This window comes from Vicia villosa, linkage group LG6 (assembly GCF_029867415.1).
Source record: "Vicia villosa cultivar HV-30 ecotype Madison, WI linkage group LG6, Vvil1.0, whole genome shotgun sequence".
Lineage (NCBI taxonomy): Eukaryota > Viridiplantae > Streptophyta > Magnoliopsida > Fabales > Fabaceae > Vicia > Vicia villosa.
In genome coordinates this window covers 119,673,841-119,696,142 of record NC_081185.1, presented here as the reverse complement: position 1 = coordinate 119,696,142, position 22,302 = coordinate 119,673,841, and the positions used below count along the sequence as shown (strand labels likewise).

Below are 22,302 nucleotides of genomic sequence, written 5' to 3'. Positions count from 1 at the left end.
TATATATATATATATATATATATATATATATATATATATATATATATATATATATATATATATATATATATATATATATATATATATATATATATATATATATATATATATATATATATATATATATACTTTTTGGGAAGTGAGTTTGTGACCCGAATCCCGAATCAAGTGACGAGTTATTAGCTAGAGAAACATATTTCACGTTGCGAGGGAAATTCGTTACCCAAATCCCAACTCAATGGACGAGTTAATTGGCTGGAAACAGATGTCCCTAGATTCGTGAATGCTCCGTGACCCGAATACCAATTTGAATGATGAGTTAACGGGAAGATGTTAGGGACCAAATAGTACTAATTTTCATATATTGTTTTTGGTCCCTTTAACCACTTTTTACTCAATAATCACACTTTTATTCATACAATTTAATAATTTTGCAATTTTGTTCATATTAGTTCATTTGAATTGTTATTTCACATGTTTGTTAGTTTTGTAGCATTTTTAAGGTTTGAAGATCATGGAAGCAAAGAGGAATTACTTGAAGACTTGGAATAGCAAAAGAAGTGTTGATGAGGCCAGTTTTCCCCGCAAACATCCTTTGCGCCGCCAACTGCTAGATGCTGAACAAGTCCAGTTTTGAATTTCACTGTTTGCCCCGCAAACATTGTTTGCCCCGCAAACACTGCGCTGCAGAATTTTATCTTTTACTTTGTTGCCACTTGTCATGAGAATTGGGCTTATCTTTTGAATAGGAAAAGTTAGTACGAATTAGGGGTTATTTAGGGAGATAAAAAAGGGGAATTAGAGGATTCTATTCCATTGTGAACCAAACATTGAGGCTAGGGTTTTGGAGAGAAAAGCTTGTAACTTTGTGAGAGATTGATGCTCATAGCTTCTTCTTCATTCTTCTTACTGTCAACCATGGTGATGAGTAGCTAAATCCCACTTTGGCAAGATTGGAGGTAGTAGCTATTCTTGTTAACTATGTTTTTCCTTTAACACTTTTGTATGAACTTCATTAGTATTGAAATGGATGAATGTTGTTGTTTTATATTTCATATTTAGATTTGATTTATGATTGAGAAATATATTTCAAGTCTTGTTCTACAACATTTTATCAAGTAGTGGATAAATGCTAGAGATAGATTTATTTGCCACTTTTCTATTTGTATCAATCAATCAAGCTTAATGTATTGATAGTTAGAGTGAGAGATCATCTAAAGATTAATACATTAACTTTCACAACCTTGTTTAGACATAAACATTGTTGAGAGGATACTAGAACATTTTCATTGCCATTGAAGTTATGCATTAGTTGTTAAAGTCACATAGAAGATAGGGATAGTGAAACCAAAACCAATCTTGTCAATCTTTTATTATTGAAACAAGTTTTATTCTATTGTCTTATAATTGTCTTAATTAGAACAAATAGCTTTTCAAAACAAAACAACTTTGTTATCTTTCGAACTTAAAATAATAGTAACTATAGAACGGCGGTAATATCACCCAATCTCTGTGGATACGATTTAAAAATATTTGCCTTGAATATACTACTCAACAAATTGGCGCCGTTGCCGGGGATTGGCGTTTGATATTGCAAGCATTGCGATAGTTCATTGTTTTAAGTTTGTTACTTTATTCTTAATTCTTTTGCGTTTCACTTGGTTTGCTAGTTTTGTAGATTCTTGTGTATGCGAGAAAAGGCTACCGAAGAGCAATTTCATTTCGATCCCGAAATTGAAAGAACACTCCGAAAGCTCAATAGCAAGACACGAAGAAGAAGGAAGTTAGCCCAAGAGAAGCGACAAAAAGAAGAGGCATCTACTTCTTCTAACAATCACATTGAAGAGTTAGTTGTAGACATTTTTGAAGGAGACATGGCAGGTGTTGTTCCAACCGAAATGTCCGCCAATAGTCCAAGACGTACCGCCCAATTTGCACGCAATGCTCAAGGTGGAGCAAATACGGAGATGAAGACCGGAATCCTCCAACTTGTTTATGCAAATTCATTCACCGGAATGGATCATGAGGATCCTTTCGCACATCTCACCAAATTTTATGAGATTGCAGGTTCAACGGGAGTCGATGCGGCCAATGAAGAATCATTGTTCAAGAGATTATTTCCACACTCACTACTTGGGAAAGCCAAAGAATGGTATCTTGATCAATTACCAAATGTGATGACAGATTGGAATCTATTGGAAGAAAAATTTTTAGAACGATACTTTCCTCAATCCCGATTCATGGAGGCCAAAACGGCAATTGCGGTTTTCAATCAAGGAAGCAACGAGTCCTTAAATGATGCTTGGGAAAGATTCAAATCCATGCTTAGAAAATGCAAGGGTCATGGTTTTGATGATCTCACACAAATTCACATCTTCCGAAATGGACTTCAACCGGTGCACAAGACACTTTTGGATGCTACCGCGGGTGGCTCTCTAATGTCAAAAAGCGCAGAGGATGCAATAATGATAATCGATCGTATGGCACTCAATGATCTCCAAACTCAACATGATAGGAGTCCATCACAAAGGAAGCCGGGTGTTCTTGATTTAAACACCAATGATGCCATCCTTGCTCAAAACAAGATTCTCTCTCAACAAGTTGAGTTACTCACTAAGCAAATGTCGAAGCTTCCACAACAAATGAAGGAAATTCATGGGATGCAAATGACTTCTGTAATACGGTGAACTGACTTTTATAATCGAAATGTACGGTAAAGCAAGAGTCGCCACCGAATTTTATTTTATCCAATTTTAGGAAAGGCTAAAAGAACAGGAAAATACCTTTTAAAAGATTTTGAGTTCGGGGGGTAAGTTATACAAAGGGAAGGTGTAAGGCACCCTTTGCATCCATGGTTATCCATGGGCTCTTAATTGCTTAGCTCACTTTTGTTTCAAAATATTTGAATTGTTTGAAAAGGAGGTGTGAAAAGTAAAAACTTTGAAGAAGAACTTTAGCTTGTAAATAAGCATAGTCTTTTTGAATTTGATTTGAAAAGAGTGGAAAAAGAGTTTTGAATTTAGAGCAAGCAATTAGTAGCAACTACCCTAAGTTTGAAAAATTGTTCTTTTAATCTTTCGGGTGAAAGGATCTATCCATACCATAAGAAGCCAGGAAGTCTTTCAATTGGATTTTAAAGGGTCATCGAGAAATTATCGTTCGCCACAAGACTGTCCCTACCATAAAGAGGGCAGGTAGTCTAAGGGAAGGATATAATAGTCATTTATATCTTTTAGGCATCATGCGAGGATACCTTAGCAATAGGGACAATCACTCTTTTATAAGGCAACCTCGGGGGAGTTTCAATAACTTTGAAGGCAACATTGCATTAGGTATCCTCGGAATCGAGGGACTTGACTATTTTTACAACTAGAGGCAACAGGCAACAGGCAACAAGGCAACATAAGAGGTTACCCTAAAGGTGAGTGTGTGCACCAATCACGTGATTGTATTCAGATAATATTTATCTTATAGTTAGTTATCTACTTCTGTTAAAGGCTTGCACTCCCTAAGATTACTAACCATGCAGTTAAAATCATACGGAAATTAAAGACAGGAAAATAAAAATCCTACGCTATTACAATAAACACCTGCGGGGACGGGGGAATTAAAACAGAAAATAAAATAAGAAGGATCAATAATAAGTTTTAACATTGAATGTCTTGATCTCCCTCGAACCTTCGATCGACCCTGAAAATTTAAAAGAAAAATAATAGGGGTGAGTGTATTGACTATTCGAAACAAACCTTATTTTGGGCAAAAGGCAAAATAAAAATTAAAACGATAATTAAAAAAAAAAGAGAGAGTTAGAAATTTATCTTTTTGAGTTGATGGCGCGTGATCGGAGGATTTTTTATTAACCCTGAAAAGTAAGCATGAAGAAGAGAAGTGTTAGTGCATTTACTGATCTAAACCCTAGTTGATTACAAACCCTAAAGGTTTACAAATTCTAACCCTAAACCTAAAAGGTAATTTAAGAAAACTTATTGTGACCCACAAAAGGTTTATAATGCTTAAAATGCGTTAATGGAAAACACCTACCAGAGGATTCTAAGGTTTATAACAGAATCGAGGTTTACACACCTAAAGAACTAATTATTAATTTTCAATTAATTAATTAACAAAATAATGATTTTTATCGTTTAAAAAACAATTATTGATAAAATTGTAAAAAATCGAGTCTCGATAAAATAATTTGTCAAAAGATAACTTTATAAAAAAAACAATTTGCAGAAAAGTAATAAATTAGAAGATTTAAGAAAAGAAAACAAAAAGAAAAGAAAAAGAATTAATGAGACTTAGCTTTGATTCTGTGAGGCTGGTCTCTTGAAGCCCATGGTAGACAGCGTTTGTACGTCCTTGGATCTAGCTCATATATGAGATCGCGTGGTTGAGATGTGAGCGTGCATCGTAGGATCATATGGTGACTGTACCGGATCTGGGAGTGAATTGAACATTAAAAATAAATGTAATGACCAGGGGTCGAACCCAGGTCATGAAGAACAAACATGTGACGTCTTTGCCACTTGTGCCAGGATCGGTTTGCTGCACATAAACCGAACAATAAAAATATAATAACACAATAATACATCAATTAAAGTCAAAACGTTTCGCGTGTGGGTCCCTTGTACTCTAGCGCATGCCAATAGAAATCGGAGAGAGGAATGGAGAATGTTTGACCCGCCGCTAGGAATAGGACACACGTGCGGAGAGAGAAAGCTCCGATTGACTGGCGAATAGGATGCTGCCATGTAACGGTCAAGAAATTCCAGTCTCCTATTCATCATCTTCTCCGCAGCCACCTGCGGATTTACTTGTGGATGTTCTTTCACTTTTACCTGCGGATTTATCCGCGGGTTCTTCTTCTTTTCACCTGCGATTTAGAAACACTCATAAAACACGATCAAAGCATGCATAAACTTGCCCAGATAACCTAAATCAAACTCCCTGGATTCAATGGTGATCTCGCTGGGGACTGAAACGGGCTGCATGTAAGGGTTCGAAGAACAACATGGTTCTTGCCCTAACAATGGTGTCTACCATACCAAGTACCCTTCCTTCGGTTTAGCGGCTCAAATCTCCTCTATATTATGTCAGAAACTCATCCACATGGTTAGTTCTCATTAAAATATAAGGGAATGCAAATTACGAAAACTTTAACATATGCAAGAATATGATGAGTTTAGTATGCATGTTTTACGTGTTATAGAACCTGTATTTCCATTCAAACTTACTCTATTTACCTTTAAGAAGATGATTGGACGATTTATAGGCTTCAAGACTCCTTGGATGATGCACACGAAAATTGCACTTGTTCTTGAGTTTTTGCTCTGTGAAACCCTAGCTTTTTTCCACCAATTTTTCGTCCCCCCCAAATCCTCCTTAATGCTGAGTGTTGTTGTGCATATATAGGGCTTGTATTAGGTTAAATTCATGGGCCTTGGATCTCATGTGTTTGGAGAAAAATATTTTGCATGAAAATCTTATAATTCTCTCTAAAATTGTCCAGACACATCATCACGTTTTTTTGAATCTTATGAGGTATTTTTTGTTGGGCCTTTAAATAATTAAAACCAAAGCCATGCATTTTATTCCCTTTATTTTATAATTTTACTTGATTTATTTGATTTTTAATTTTTGAATAAAATTCAAATTAATTCAAATAAATACAAATAAAGGTTACAAAAATATTTGAATAGATTTAGAGGCCTTAATTTAGGTCATAGGCATGTTTGAAATCCAAAAGTTGGGCCCAAAGGTTCAAAAATCCAAACTTCTTCATTTTGCATTTTGTGCATTTGGAAGGAGAGATGAGATGGGCAAATTTTGGGGTATGACAGCTGCCCCTGTTCAATCTTCTTATTCCTGAGGATGTAGATTGGCTTGTATGCCTGTTGGAATCTGAAGGTAGAAGAGGATTGAACACTAGAATACCCAGAAATTTGCCCTTGCTGAAGTAGGGACCTTGGCCCGAGACGGACTTGAAGATGCCGTCCAAGTGTTGGAAAAGATGCGAAGTGGGTTTTAAGATGCCACCTGTCTTGATAAGTTTTGAGAGTTTGGAATGAGTCGTTCGTTAGACTATATCTGAACTTGAAATGTTTGTTGAATGTTGATTGTGTCTACACTGTTCGTGATAAATGAGGTTTTGGTAGGTTGATCGTGTCAGCACCGTTCTAGTAACTGAATTAGGTCTTGAAGAAGTGATCGTGTCTACACCGTTTGTGATGATAGAATTAGATCTTGTAAATAGAATATCATAACGGGTCATACATTAGACCATATCTGAGGAAAGATACCAGAACGAGTCGCACATTAGACCATATCGGGAAGTAGGACATCATAACGAGTTATTCATTAAAACCATATTTGAAAGTAGGACATCAGAACGAGTTATTCATTAAACCATATCTGAAGGATAATACCAGAACGAGTCACACATTAGACCATATCTGATGAAGGATGTCAGAACGAGTTATTCATTAAACCATATCTGAAGGATAATACCAGAACGAGTCACACATTAGACCATATCTGATGAAGGATGTCAGAACGAGTTATTCATTAAACCATATCTGAAGGAGAATACCAGAACGAGTCATACATTAGACCATATCTGATTAAGAATACCGGAACGGGTCATACATTAGACCATATCTGATAGAGAATGCTTGCTTGTTAGAGTTGATAAGTTATTTGGTGAAGTTTTGGAATGTAAAAGGCTTGTCAGAATGAATCTTCAGCTTGATTATATCTGAGAGAAATGCTCGTCGAGGCGGAACCTGAAAACAATGTTAGAAATATGCAATGTCATGATGCATGTATTTATGTGACGAGTCTCTCAAAATAAATGAGAAACCTGTATTTGTCATGAAGTAATGTATGCAAAGTATGAATATGTATGTGATGTATATGATGTATGACTGATGTTGTCCTGAGAAAATAAATCTCTGTATCATTGTGACTTGAATATTTGATCTTGTTTTGAAGATGTGTAGCTGGGGATTTACGATTTCTGCTTGGGGATAGCTATCTGAATGATTAATCGTGACGTACCCTGACTGGGAATAAGAGATATTAATAAACCATGTTTGGAGAAGAGAAGAAGGTCGGGGAACCGACGGTGTCGATGATGTGGGCTCTGTTGAGGAGCTATGTCTTCTGTTGGACGAGAGCATCTGAAGATATCTTCTTAATGATTACTCTGTGGGGATATAATCTTGTGAACCCGACTCTATGGGGAGACCTGGGTGAAAGTTGCCCCCAGTATTATAGTAGCTACCATTCCTGGATTTGATTAGGACACACCACTGAATATTGTTCGAGATGTCAAACTGGACTTGCATAGATTTGCCCCTGCTAGCAGGGACTTTGGAAAGATTCGCCTCGCGAGGACTTTATGAGATGTGCACTATGGGCGTCATGCCCCTAGTAATCATAAACTTAGGACGATGCCCCTGACTGTTTTGACCCCCTTTGAGAGATTCTTGGAATATTGACTTGATTGCCCCAGATTGATTGGGCAAAACATGCCATGCCCCTTGTATACGTAGGAGACATGGCTTCTCGGGATAATCTTGTCTGTCGGGATAACTTTCAATCGTTAGTTGTACCCTGTGCAAATTCTTTCTGTTGCTAACATTTTGAAATTATGTAGCAGAATTTGTTTAATAATGAAATCATGAGATGCAATGCATACGTTTGTCTTGAGTTTTTAAAAAACAAGAGATGTAAAAGTGTGATATTTATAAAAGCATGATTTTTGTAAAAACGAAACATCAACTCAGCGTTTGTGATAAACCTTAAGGAGTCAGGATACCTTTTGGTTACAGTATGCTTTCGAACTAACCATGCTTCAATTAGGACTTTCAAGGGTTGTAACGTGGCTTGGTTCACGGTTTAAGAAACAAAGGATAATGGCTCAAAATTTATTTATACCCATCCCCTTCTTCGTGATGTTCTTCAGTCCTAAGCTCAGTTAATTCAACTTATGCATTCAGGTTCCAAGAGACTTTTGGATTTGCACCTTTGATAATGATGATGGTTCACAAGCAAAGAGAACTTTTGAGATAGCAGTCACTTCTTCCTTTTGGTAGTCACAACATTTTGTTGTTCAGGAGTTTATTGACTTCTCTGTTTTCATCTTTTTGACTTTTGCCTGAACTGTTTATTGTTGAGATTACAGTCAGCAGGATGCCTTGATTTTTTTGCCTAAGTCATCTTTTTGATTTTTGACTTAGCAGGCTTTTCCTTGTATATATGTTTTGTTTTTTTTTTCTTTTTGAAAGATATTGACTGCCTTGCTTAATGATTGATGGACCGTTACTGGCTTTTGATTGACATCTCCAACACTTCTTTGATGTGTGCGGATGAACGCTTATGATTGAAACCTTTGTTGAAAGGTGTACTGAATGATTCTCTTAAAATAGAACGCACAGTCAAATTAACTGAGAACTACCCTGCCCCAGGTTATGATCAAGGGTTTTAATTAGTACAAGAAAGAAACTTCTGCTTCTTAGGCTCAAAAGGGGTTGACGAGGGATTAACATCCTTATATCTCCATTGTTTAGGAATTGAACCAATGCCTGTACATCGTCAGCATAGTCCGCTCAAAAGCATACTGTATGAGGTTGCGGTATCGTTTTCGTCATCCTCCCTCAAAAGGCATGCAACTTTTAGCAGGAGTCGAGTATCACAAAACATATGCAAAGTAAAGACATAATTTAAAAAGAGTGATAGCGAGATAAATTACTCAAGACAAACATATGCAATGCACTTGTAACGCCCGGAAAATAAGTATATACTTGATTTGGACGTTTGTGTCGTTTATTGGAATTGTACCGTTTTTGGAGTTGTTTCAGTCGGTATTAGTTCGAGATGGCGGACTAATATTTAATTGAAGGTTTTCATATTTTTGGTACTAGAAATATTAGTAAGGTAATATTCCGCGTTTTGGGGCGTTTGAACGATATTTGAGCGTAGGGGCATTTTGGTCATTTCCGCGGGATAGATATTTTCTTTATAAGAAAGAAATATTGTGAGAAGGAAAAAGGATGGAAAGAAAAAGAAGAGAAAGAAAGAGAGAAAGGAGAAGAAGGAAAAGAGGAGGAAAAGTGGAGATTGGTGGATTCTCAACCGAATCGAGTTCCGATCGTTGCTTTAGCAAGGTAAGGGGGTGAATCTAATTTATCTTGGATGTATGATTCTTATAGTCTTGTTCTTGTTCTTGTTCTTCTTGTTCCAATTTCCACAATTTTCTTGTGTGGTCTTTGTTTGATCTAAGTTTGTTTGAAAATGATTATATGATGAATAAATGATATCCTTGTTGTGTTGTGGTGATTGATCATGTTTGTTTTCCTTTTCCATGGCTTGATTTAGTTTGGATAAAATGTTAGGTTTTGAGATAGATTGATGAATTAACCATGAAAAGTGTGATAATAGGTTGTTTCTATGGTTTGTATGAGTTGTATTGATGTTGTAATGATGTTTTGGAGTGGTTTTGGTGGGTATAAGGGGGCTGGAACAATTCTGGTGCGTTCTGGTTTTTTCTGGGTTTACGCAGGTCCGCTGAGCGGAGGTGGGTCCGCTGAGCGGAGGTCCTGTTGCAGAAAATCCTCTGCCAAGGTCCGCTGAGCGGAGCTGAAGCGAATGACAGTTTTTTCTGTTTTTCCAAAACTTTGAAACTTCGTAACTCTTGAACCGTAACTCCGATTTTGTCGCCGTTCGAAGCGTTGGAAAGCTAACGCAATGAACTATACTATGATTTAATGAAATGATTCATAGGATGTAGTATACTCTTATTTTTATTAGGATTTAGTGATAGAACTATGTAGGGTTAATTTATGAAGTATGTTTATACTATCCAAACTTTGAAACCTTGTAACTTTTGATCCGTAGCTCCGTTTCGTACGCCGTTCGAAGTGTTAGGAAGCTAGTTGGATGTTCTATATGATAGTATAGGCTTGGTTAGCTTGTTGTTAATTGGTTATGAGGGTTGTTGATGAAAAACACATAATTGTTTATATACGCAATATGATTGGTAAATAATCATAGTGCTTGGTTGCAATTGTTGATGATGTAGGATGTAGTAGTGGTTGGTGGATTTTCATAAATGGTTTTGTGAACTAGTGCATGATAAATCATGATGATGTGTTGTGTGAATGTTATCGTATTGATATGAAGTATGTGATTAATTATCGATAACATGAGATCATGTTCATATGTGTTATGTATTAATGAATGTTCATTCTTAATATGTGACAATGTTTGGTTGTTTGTTATTAACATGATGTGTGGCCTTATGGCAAGTAATTGTTGTTATGAGAATGATGTATTATCATTGTTGAATTGTTGTTATTACAACTTGTTGATGATGTATTGATGGAGTTGTGGGCCAAATGTCCAATATTAATTTGATGTGATGCAATTATGCGATCATTTATGCCGATGTGGCTAGTATGTTTTGACGGTGAATGTGTGCTATGTGCTTATTAATGCCTGTGTGGTAATTGTGATGTGATGTAATTGATAACGATGTTATTAATTGGTGATGTATCCTTTTGGATAGAATATAAACGATGTAACGTGAGTGTATGATCGTGTTATATTGTTGATGATGTTGTTGTAGTGTAAAAGAGTCTTATATTTGCACAGCATAACATTTCAATACGTTAATGGCGGAATGCTGTTAACAGATGGCCTGCGGGCACGGTTACCAGTAGGGGCTTAATGCTCGGTAATGGAATGAGCCTTATTGGCAAGAGGTCATCAGTGGGAGCTGCGTGCTCGATGACGACAGCGTGCGCGCTTCCTGAGTGGAATAAAGTCCCAGCATAATGCTCGGCAGGTGTATTTGTCATAATGACAAGGAGGAGTTTTACTCCGGATTTGGTACCACATGCATATGCATAGTTGAGTCTCATTCATCATTGTCTGTCTTTATAATTATGTTATCATTCATGTGTCACATTACTTATATATTGATTGTGGTTGAATGAGTGGATTACTTTGTTGTATGATTCTTGATGATACTTGTTGGCATTACTATAATTGTCATGCTTTCATTATGAATTATATTCTCACCCTTCTGCTGATTTGATGCTTGAGTGGCATCCTGCAGATTAGCCGCTTTGGGAGTCTTTTGGAAGAGGTAGTTCTCCAGTTGGTCTTGTCGGTCGCTCTGATATGTAACACTGGGTAGTCGGGAGTCTGTTGTTATTTATTTGTATATGACTCTTTGAACATGTATATGTGACGATGTGCTGTTGTGTACTGTAAACACTTTATTTTGGAAAACTCCTCTTTGAGAGGGAGAGCTATATGTATATATATATGTTCATATCTTCCGTGTGTTATGTATCATTTTATTGGCAGGTGTGTATGCTTTTGGCATCGTTGATGTCCGTTTATTTTCTAGGTGTTTGTTTGGTTACTTAGTGTAACATCCTAATTGTGTTGTATGAAATTTTAAATACTCTGATATTTTCTTGCCTAAATGCTTTGGGTAGAATTGGGGTGTTACAGCACTGATGATGATTATTAAAACAAATAATGTCTATCATAAGTCGAATGTTTAAACAAACAGAAAAAGAAATTGCAACTGAAAGTAAAACTAATGATCTTAAAGTCCACCCATCTAGCCATCCACAGTATTAGCACTCTTGTTGTGATTAGGCATGGTTGCAGGAGAGTCGAACTCAATTTCTCCAGCGTCAATCATATCCTGGATTTTGTTCTTCAGCGGCCAACAATCATTAGTGTCATGTCCAATGCTGTCGGAGTGATAAGCGCACCTTGCATTAGGGTTATATTGATGAGATGCGGTATTAGGCTTCAGAGGAGGATCCTTTAAAGTAATCAACCCTGCTTTCAGCAACTGTTGTAATGCTTCAGCCAAAGTTATGTTGATCTTTGTGAATTGTCTTTTAGATGCGCCTTGTTTACGCTGGTTGCCCTTTTGTCGTACCAGCACTTGATTAGAGGCTAGGACTGATCCCACAGTATTGGGTTCATTCCTCTCATCGTGCGCTTTCTTTGCGGTATTAGAATATGTAGCAACTTGGATCTTACCGCTTCGGATACCGCTTTCAACACGTTCCCCAGTCAGTATAAGCTCGGTGAATCCAGATGATGAACTTCCCAGCAAATGACTATAGAAAGGGCCAGTTAGTGTATTCATGAACATATCTACCATCTCTCTGTCAGCCAAGGAAGGTTTGACTCTTCCAGCTAGATCTCTCCATTTTTGAGCATACTCCTTGAAACTTTCGTTAGAACCCATATACATGCTTTGTAGTTGCATACGAGTTGGTGCAAGGTCAGAATTATATTCATATTGCCTGAAGAAAGCAGTAGCCAGATCTTCCCATGTATGGATGTCGGTACCCTCCAGTTGATAGTACCATTCGAGTTGAGTCCCAGACAGACTCTCTTGGAAGAAGTGGATCCACAGTCTTTTGTCTCCAGTATGAGGTTGGATCTTCCTCACATAAGACCTCAAGTGTAGTTTAGGACAGGAGACTCCATCATACTTAGCAAAGGCGGGAGTTTTGAATTTTGGAGGAATAACGACCCCAGGAACGAGTCCAAGTTCTTCAAAATCCAGCCCAGGTACCTTCTGAATTTCCACGCTTCTCAGACGCTCTTCTAAAATCTTGTATTTGTCATCAGGATGTTCATCCTCATGGTGATAGTCCTCTTCTTCTTCAGAGGGTTTGGCAGAATCATGGTTACTTTTTGCATCAGTTTTGATACTAACATCATCATCTTGCTCATCCTCATCACTATCTTCAGAGGTTTCAGCATCCCTGAGTTGCAAGATTGGTCTAAGCTTTTTCCCCAGAGTCTTCTTACCCTTCTTCTTCTTCTTGATCAGGAGTGTTTTCAGTTCATCTTGCCCCTTGGACAAGTTCAGGATCAGATCTTGAAACTGGGCGTTCTGAGCTTGAAGGTCTTTCACTGATTGCTCGAGATTCATGATGCTGAAATAAACAGCGAGGTGGTAAGAAACCTGTGGTGGAAACCTGTGATGCAATGTTATGAATGCAGATGCAATACTTCTAAGGATCTCTGGAAATTTAGTTAGCAACATTGGAACATGATTCGATCACTTCTTCGTTTGAAGAACTCTGATTTTTTTGGATGTTCTTCTATGGGAATCAAGCTCACCATATCCAGTGGGTCGTAGCCTCTGATTCGCGAACTTCTGAATTTGAAGGTACCTGGCTAGAGGAAAATAAATCCTCTTGCCCCTTGATAAGAATTCAGTCCTTGATAAGAGCACCTGAATTTGTGCGCCCTAAATTCCTAAGATCCTTGAAAGGGTTAGTTAAATCATGTTATGCTTATGATGTCATGATGTCATGAATGTTATGCGAATGCAGTTCATTAGGCACAACGTGAGATAGTAAGGACGAGTGAGTCCCACAAGAAAAACCTGCAAGAAAACCAAAGGGTTAGTAGCAAGCACAGACAAGTCACACAAGTGTCCTTAGGTTTAAAGGCTTGCGTGAAGTTTGTAGGTAAATACCCTTCCCACTGAGGTTAAGTTGGTTCAACCTGTCCTAGAATAGTAATCGGGTTCTATGGTGCTCATATCCCTGATCTTTCTCGCGGGCATTGTCTCAACATGGCGCTCGATCGGCCAGCCAAAAGCATCCCTAGAGTCCAATCTCAATGAGTGTAGCATCGAGTATCAACCGGCTTCAGTCAGGAACCCAAAGCCAGCTATCTCGCTACTTCCTATAGGCCAAAGTCAAGTTCAACTAAGGTTCTAAGGGCGAATTAGTGCTTATGACACCACGCGGTAGCCAAATGTCTCCTCGATCGTATTCAAGGGCCATCAGGACAAACCAAAGCGTCGCACTAACGGTGGCCACTAGTTCAACCATAACGATACATGTCGTACAGCCTCCCTGGTCTCATGCCACATACCTAAGGTACACTAGATCCGGGTGTAGGATCTTTCACACAGCAGAATACCCAAAACAACCTTTAAAGATAAAGCAAACAAATCAAACAAATTTAAAGTGATCCTAACTCTAAGGTAACCCCTCTTTTATTCGAAAGCATCCCCAGCAGAGTCGCCAGTTCTGTAATACGGTGAACTGACTTTTATAATCGAAATGTACGGTAAAGCAAGAGTCGCCACCGAATTTTATTTTATCCAATTTTAGGAAAGGCTAAAAGAACAGGAAAATACCTTTTAAAAGATTTTGAGTTCGGGGGGTAAGTTATACAAAGGGAAGGTGTAAGGCACCCTTTGCATCCATGGTTATCCATGGGCTCTTAATTGCTTAGCTCACTTTTGTTTTAAAATATTTGAATTGTTTGAAAAGGAGGTGTGAAAAGTAAAAACTTTGAAGAAGAACTTTAGCTTGTAAATAAGCATAGTCTTTTTGAATTTGATTTGAAAAGAGTGGAAAAAGAGTTTTGAATTTAGAGCAAGCAATTAGTAGCAACTACCCTAAGTTTGAAAAATTGTTCTTTTAATCTTTCGGGTGAAAGGATCTATCCATACCATAAGAAGCCAGGAAGTCTTTCAATTGGATTTTAAAGGGTCATCGAGAAATTATCGTTCGCCACAAGACTGTCCCTACCATAAAGAGGGCAGGTAGTCTAAGGGAAGGATATAATAGTCATTTATATCTTTTAGGCATCATGCGAGGATACCTTAGCAATAGGGACAATCACTCTTTTATAAGGCAACCTCGGGGGAGTTTCAATAACTTTGAAGGCAACATTGCATTAGGTATCCTCGGAATCGAGGGACTTGACTATTTTTACAACTAGAGGCAACAGGCAACAGGCAACAAGGCAACATAAGAGGTTACCCTAAAGGTGAGTGTGTGCACCAATCACGTGATTGTATTCAGATAATATTTATCTTATAGTTAGTTATCTACTTCTGTTAAAGGCTTGCACTCCCTAAGATTACTAACCATGCAGTTAAAATCATACGGAAATTAAAGACAGGAAAATAAAAATCCTACGCTATTACAATAAACACCTGCGGGGACGGGGGAATTAAAACAGAAAATAAAATAAGAAGGATCAATAATAAGTTTTAACATTGAATGTCTTGATCTCCCTCGAACCTTCGATCGACCCTGAAAATTTAAAAGAAAAATAATAGGGGTGAGTGTATTGACTATTCGAAACAATCCTTATTTTGGGCAAAAGGCAAAATAAAATTTAAAACGATAATTAAAAAAAAAGAGAGAGTTAGAAATTTATCTTTTTGAGTTGATGGCGCGTGATCAGAGGATTTTTTATTAACCCTGAAAAGTAAGCATGAAGAAGAGAAGTGTTAGTGCATTTACTGATCTAAACCCTAGTTGATTACAAACCCTAAAGGTTTACAAATTCTAACCCTAAACCTAAAAGGTAATTTAAGAAAACTTATTGTGACCCACAAAAGGTTTATAATGCTTAAAATGCGTTAATGGAAAACACCTACCAGAGGATTCTAAGGTTTATAACAAAATCGAGGTTTACACACCTAAAGAACTAATTATTAATTTTCAATTAATTAATTAACAAAATAATGATTTTTATCGTTTAAAAAACAATTATTGATAAAATTGTAAAAAATCGAGTCTCGATAAAATAATTTGTCAAAAGATAACTTTATAAAAAAAACAATTTGCAGAAAAGTAATAAATTAGAAGATTTAAGAAAAGAAAACAAAAAGAAAAGAAAAAGAATTAATGAGACTTAGCTTTGATTCTGTGAGGCTGGTCTCTTGAAGCCCATGGTAGACAGCGTTTGTACGTCCTTGGATCTAGCTCATATATGAGATCGCGTGGTTGAGTTGTGAGCGTGCATCGTAGGATCATATGGTGACTGTACCGGATCTGGGAGTGAATTGAACATTAAAAATAAATGTAATGACCAGGGGTCGAACCCAGGTCATGAAGAACAAACATGTGACGTCTTTGCCACTTGTGCCAGGATCGGTTTGCTGCACATAAACCGAACAATAAAAATATAATAACATAATAATACATCAATTAAAGTCAAAACGTTTCGCGTGTGGGTCCCTTGTACTCTAGCGCATGCCAATAGAAATCGGAGAGAGGAATGGAGAATGTTTGACCCGCCGCTAGGAATAGGACACACGTGCGGAGAGAGAAAGCTCCGATTGACTGGCGAATAGGATGCTGCCATGTAACGGTCAAGAAATTCCAGTCTCCTATTCATCATCTTCTCCGCAGCCACCTGCGGATTTACTTGTGGAAGTTCTTGCACTTTTACCTGCGGATTTATCCGCGGGTTCTTCTTCTTTTCACCTGCGATTTAGAAACACTCATAAAACACGATCAAAGCATGCATAAACTTGCCCAGATAACCTAAATCAAACTCCCTGGATTCAATGGTGATCTCGCTGGGGACTGAAACGGGCTGCATGTAAGGGTTCGAAGAACAACATGGTTCTTGCCCTAACAATGGTGTCTACCATACCAAGTACCCTTCCTTCGGTTTAGCGGCTCAAATCTCCTCTATATTATGTCAGAAACTCATCCACATGGTTAGTTCTCATTAAAATATAAGGGAATGCAAATTACGAAAACTTTAACATATGCAAGAATATGATGAGTTTAGTATGCATGTTTTACGTGTTATAGAACCTGTATTTCCAATCAAACTTACTCTATTTACCTTTAAGAAGATGATTGGACGATTTATAGGCTTCAAGACTCCTTGGATGATGCACACGAAAATTGAACTTGTTCTTGAGTTTTTGCTCTGTGAAACCCTAGCTTTTTTCCACCAATTTTTCGTCCCCCCCCAAATCCTCCTTAATGCTGAGTGTTGTTGTGCATATATAGGGCTTGTATTAGGTTAAATTCATGGGCCTTGGATCTCATGTGTTTGGAGAAAAATATTTTGCATGAAAATCTTATAATTCTCTCTAAAATTGTCCAGACACATCATCACGTTTTTTTGAATCTTATGAGGTATTTTTTGTTGGGCCTTTAAATAATTAAAACCAAAGCCATGCATTTTATTCCCTTTATTTTATAATTTTACTTGATTTATTTGATTTTTAATTTTTGAATAAAATTCAAATTAATTCAAATAAATACAAATAAAGGTTACAAAAATATTTGAATAGATTTAGAGGCCTTAATTTAGGTCATGGGCATGTTTGAAATCCAAAAGTTGGGCCCAAAGGTTCAAAAATCCAAACTTCTTCATTTTGCATTTTGTGCATTTGGAAGGAGAGATGAGATGGGCAAATTTTGGGGTATGACAACTTCTCACGTAGCAAGTTGTGAACTTTGTCAAGGTGACCATCCTACCGGGTTTTGTCCTCCTCCCGAGGGTGAAGAAGTGAATTATGTCAACAATCAAAATCAAGGTTATCAAAGGCAACCTCCACCTCACAATAACCCGTACCAAAGAAACAACCAAGGATTTCAACACTCAAGATTCAACAATCAACACTATCAACATCAAAGTCCTTATCAAAGCCCAAATCCTCAAGTCCAAGGTCAACAATCTCAAGGTGGGAGCTCAAAATTGGAAGACACTCTTACACAATTCATGCAAGCATCCATGGCTAACCAAAGGAGCAATGAAGCGGCCATAAAGAATTTAGAAAATCAAGTGGGTCAACTTGCAAAGCAATTGTCCGAGCAAAAACCGGGAGCATCCTTTTCCGCCAACACCCAAACCAATCCTAAGGAACATTGCAAAGCCATTTTTACAAGAAGTGGGAAGGAGGTGAATAATGGCGTAAATGAAGAGGTTATAGTGGAAGATGAGGAGGAAATAATAGTTGAAGATGAAGAGGAGGAAGTGACAGTTGAAAATGAGGGAGAAAATAGTGAGGAGAAGATAGAGGAAGAATTAGTTGAAAAAGAGCGGAAAGAAAAAGAAGAAAGAGAGAAAAATGACAAAAAAGTGAAGAAGAATAAAAAGAGAAATGAGAATGTGAGCACAATTCCTCTCCAACATCTACCTTACCCGCATGTGCAGTCAAGGAAGGAAGACGCAAGGCGCTACGCTCAATTTATGGATATATTTAAACAACTTCACATAAATATTCCATTTTCCGAAGCATTGGAGAAAATGCCCAAGTATGCAAAATTCATGAAGAAGATGCTCACAAAGAAAAAGAAGTACACGGATGAAGAGACAGTTGTGCTTGATGCTCATTGTAGTGCAATTATTCAAAAAACTCCCCCAAGAAAGGAAGCCGACCCAGGACGAGTCATTTTACCGATCACCATTGGAGGTAACTACATTAGTAATGGTTTGGTTGATTTGGGGTCTAGCATCAATTTAATACCTTTATCCGTTGTCAAGAGATTGGGGAACATTGAGATGAAACACACCAGGATAAATTTACAACTAGCCGATAAGTCTATCATTTCACCATATGGAGTTGTACAAGACATGCTGGTAAAGGTGGACAAATTTTTATTCCCGGTTGATTTTGTGGTAGTCGACATGGAGGAGGATCGTGATGTGCCATTAATACTTGGAAGACCATTCATGAAGACCACCCGAATGATGATTGATATCGATGATGGGATTATGAAAGTAAGGGTGCAAGATAAAGAGGTAATTTTTATTCTTTTTGAGTCTATGAAGCCTCCTAAGGATGAACATGACAACTTCCGAGTCGATGATGAAAAAGGAGAAATCATTGAGGTGGAGAATCAATTTCACAAGGACAAGGACAAGGTAAATCATGAGGGAAACACTCATCACAAAAACTTTGAAGTTGGACAAATGGTGCTTGTGTGCAATTCAAGACACAAGGTGTTTCCTAGTAAGTTAAAGTCAAAGTGGTCGGGGCCATTTGTGGTGAAAGAGGTGCGAAATTATGGAGCCATTGTGGTGGAGGACCCTAAAACACAAGAAAGTTGGACTGTAAAGGAACAAAGACTCAAAGGCTACCGCAATGGATAAGCAAGCCGCGATGGTGTGTCATTTTGCTCGTCAAGCCTTGGTGCACCATCGAACCGTCGAGCTCGAACGACGTTAAACAAAGCGCTTGTTGGGAGGCAACCCAACGTCGTAAGTAAATTCTATTATGCTTTTTGATTTTTGTTTTCAGAGTTATTTAGTAACTATTTTTGAAAGGAAGTGGAAGTTAAGTGTAAAAATTGGCATTTTTTAAAAATTCAAGTTTGTTTGCCCCGCAAACATTGTTTGCCCCGCAAACAGAGCACAAACAGAGAACAAGCCAATTTTGCAAAGAAAATTTCTCCTGTTTGCCCCGCAAACAGGTGTTTGCCCCGCAAACAGGTCAACCAATTTTGAAAAAGAAATTTTCATCAGTGATTGCCCCGCAAACACTGTTTGCCCCGCAAACAGAGCACAAACAGTGAATAAGCCAATTTTACAAAGAAAATTTTTCTTGTTTGCCCCGCGAACAGGTGTTTGCCCCGCAAACACTTCAGTACAAAAAATTTTCCACTTTCAAAAAAAAATAATAAATTAGCTTTTAATTTAACCTAGTTTGTTTTATTTTTATCTTTTATTTTTACTTCTCTCCTCTCACTCTACCGCTCTCGTCCTCACTTAACTCATCTCCCATTCTAATACCCTATCTTCACCCACATTCCTTGGAAGCGGAGTATGATGCATACGCAAATTGGCCTGTGGGCAGGCCACTTTTCATGGGGGGGTGCAGGAGGCAACGGTACCGGAAATGAGGACGATACAATGGAGGATGTGATCGGGACTGTTGGTGGTAGTGATGAAGAAGAGGATTGAAGTGGTGCTGTAGCATTTTTTTAGTTTATTTTTATTTTTATTTTAGTCGTAATTCTGTTTTGTTTTATTTATTTATGGTTTCACTTTTCGGTTTTTAATTTGTGTACTTTATGGTGGCTCTCGTTTCACCATTTGAACCTTTTAAAAATTGCATTTTATTATTGTAGTTTAATTGTGTGTTTGGGTGGAAAGTGATTAACCCAACTTTTTCAAAGTGTTTTGTTTAATTGTTCTTTTGCAAAGGAATCTTGAGGAACCATTTGGCACGGACAAGAGTTGATTTGGTGAACACTTCGAGTGGCAATGATGAGAATAGGTATCGAGGAAAATTAAGGTACACTTTATCGCTTTCTAGACTTAACATGGTTAGTTGATGGTGTGTGCAAATTACTTAGCATAAATTCCTCGAGTCACATGTCATTTTTGAATCAAAATTTAGAACTTAACCAATTGTGAGGAAACTTTCCATTGTGCACTAAATGCGGGATACCAGAATTTATTTCAACTCATTTTTATCATGCTAAACCATGCATTATTCTTGTTTGTGAAAAGTGTGAAAGTGATAGAGGCATTGTTTGAATTTGAGAAAAACCACTTGACCAAAAAGTTAAATCAATTAACCTTGTGAGGAGTGATTCTTAGTCAACCCTTTTGAGCTTATATTAGGATTCATGTGATTACTAAATATGTTTTGTATGTGAATCCTAATCTCTTTTTTCATTGAAACCTTCAACCGCAATGGTTGCAATTTTGCCTTGTGCCTATGTCTATGTAGGGAGCATTGTTGTATCTAATATGGTTTGAATCCTAAAGTTGGGGAGAGTTGATTGAAAAACAAATGAAAAAGTGGTACTTAGGAGTTTTGTGGTAATAAGAAAAGAACAACACATTTTGAAATTATGGGGCAAGAAAAAGAAAAAAATCGTTCCCGTTATGTGTTGTTGAAAAATAATGAAGAAAAAAAGAAAAAGAAAAAGAAAAGAAAGAAAAGGGGATTCAAACAAGTGTTGTTGTTAAGTGAATTGATAGGAATGCTCCCTTAGGATAAGCCTTTTATTTTAAATTCCCTCTAATAAAATCCTTTCTTTGTAACCCAAACCACACTACAACCTATAAAAGCCCTCTTGATTCTCACTTTGCACATAATTTTTGAAATTCTTATGGTGAACGCATGATTTGAGTTGTTGTTGATTTAAATGCCCGGATGAGTGAAAGTGAACCCCTTTTGTAAACATCATTACTTTGATGTGTGTGTAGGTTTGATTAAATTTTGACATGTCTCTTTTGGAATTTCTTGATAATAATTTGCACTTTGCCATCATTCTTTCTCATGCTTTGTTTTAGCATTGTGGCGAGTGTACTTTGAAAGGACTTATACTTTTGAGCCACTTGAGTGTTCGGTTACCTTGTCATCATTCTCTTGTGTATTGCTCTTGCTACTCTTGTGAATTTTTGTTTAGGGACAAAAAAAATGGTAAGTTGGGGAGAGTTGTTAGGGACCAAATAGTACTAATTTTCATATATTGTTTTTGGTCCCTTTAACCACTTTTTACTCAATAATCACACTTTTATTCATACAATTTAATAATTTTGCAATTTTGTTCATATTAGTTCATTTGAATTGTTATTTCACATGTTTGTTAGTTTTGTAGCATTTTTAAGGTTTGAAGATCATGGAAGCAAAGAGGAATTACTTGAAGACTTGGAATAGCAAAAGAAGTGTTGATGAGGCCAGTTTTCCCCGCAAACATCCTTTGCGCCGCCAACTGCTAGATGCTGAACAAGTCCAGTTTTGAATTTCACTGTTTGCCCCGCAAACATTGTTTGCCCCGCAAACACTGCGCTGCAGAATTTTATCTTTTACTTTGTTGCCACTTGTCATGAGAATTGGGCTTATCTTTTGAATAGGAAAAGTTAGTACGAATTAGGGGTTATTTAGGGAGATAAAAAAGGGGAATTAGAGGATTCTATTCCATTGTGAACCAAACATTGAGGCTAGGGTTTTGGAGAGAAAAGCTTGTAACTTTGTGAGAGATTGATGCTCATAGCTTCTTCTTCATTCTTCTTACTGTCAACCATGGTGATGAGTAGCTAAATCCCACTTTGGCAAGATTGGAGGTAGTAGCTATTCTTGTTAACTATGTTTTTCCTTTAACACTTTTGTATGAACTTCATTAGTATTGAAATGGATGAATGTTGTTGTTTTATATTTCATATTTAGATTTGATTTATGATTGAGAAATATATTTCAAGTCTTGTTGTACAACATTTTATCAAGTAGTGGATAAATGCTAGAGATAGATTTATTTGCCACTTTTCTATTTGTATCAATCAATCAAGCTTAATGTATTGATAGTTAGAGTGAGAGATCATCTAAAGATTAATACATTAACTTTCACAACCTTGTTTAGACATAAACATTGTTGAGAGGATACTAGAACATTTTCATTGCCATTGAAGTTATGCATTAGTTGTTAAAGTCACATAGAAGATAGGGATAGTGAAACCAAAACCAATCTTGTCAATCTTTTATTATTGAAACAAGTTTTATTCTATTGTCTTATAATTGTC

At 37.1% G+C, this 22,302-nt stretch overlaps 1 protein-coding gene across 1 annotated transcript; it reads left to right on the top strand.

Annotated features, from left to right (window-relative positions):
- The first annotated feature begins 17,559 nt into the window (after nucleotides 1-17,559).
- On the top strand, nucleotides 17,560-18,921 carry LOC131614523 (uncharacterized). The gene is made up of 2 exons (XM_058886096.1): nucleotides 17,560-17,937; nucleotides 18,106-18,921. Exons 1-2 carry the CDS (start codon nucleotides 17,560-17,562, stop codon nucleotides 18,919-18,921), a joined length of 1,194 nt encoding a protein of 397 aa, XP_058742079.1.
- The last annotated feature ends 3,381 nt before the right edge of the window (nucleotides 18,922-22,302 follow it).

Coding starts and splice junctions, on each gene's coding strand:
- LOC131614523 (XM_058886096.1), top strand. CDS start 17,560: ATGGCTAACCAAAGGAGCAATGAAGCGGCCATAAAGAATTTAGAAAAT. Junction 17,938..18,105: donor ATAAAAAGAGAAATGAGAAT/GTGAGCACAATT, acceptor TTCATGAAGAAG/ATGCTCACAAAGAAAAAGAA.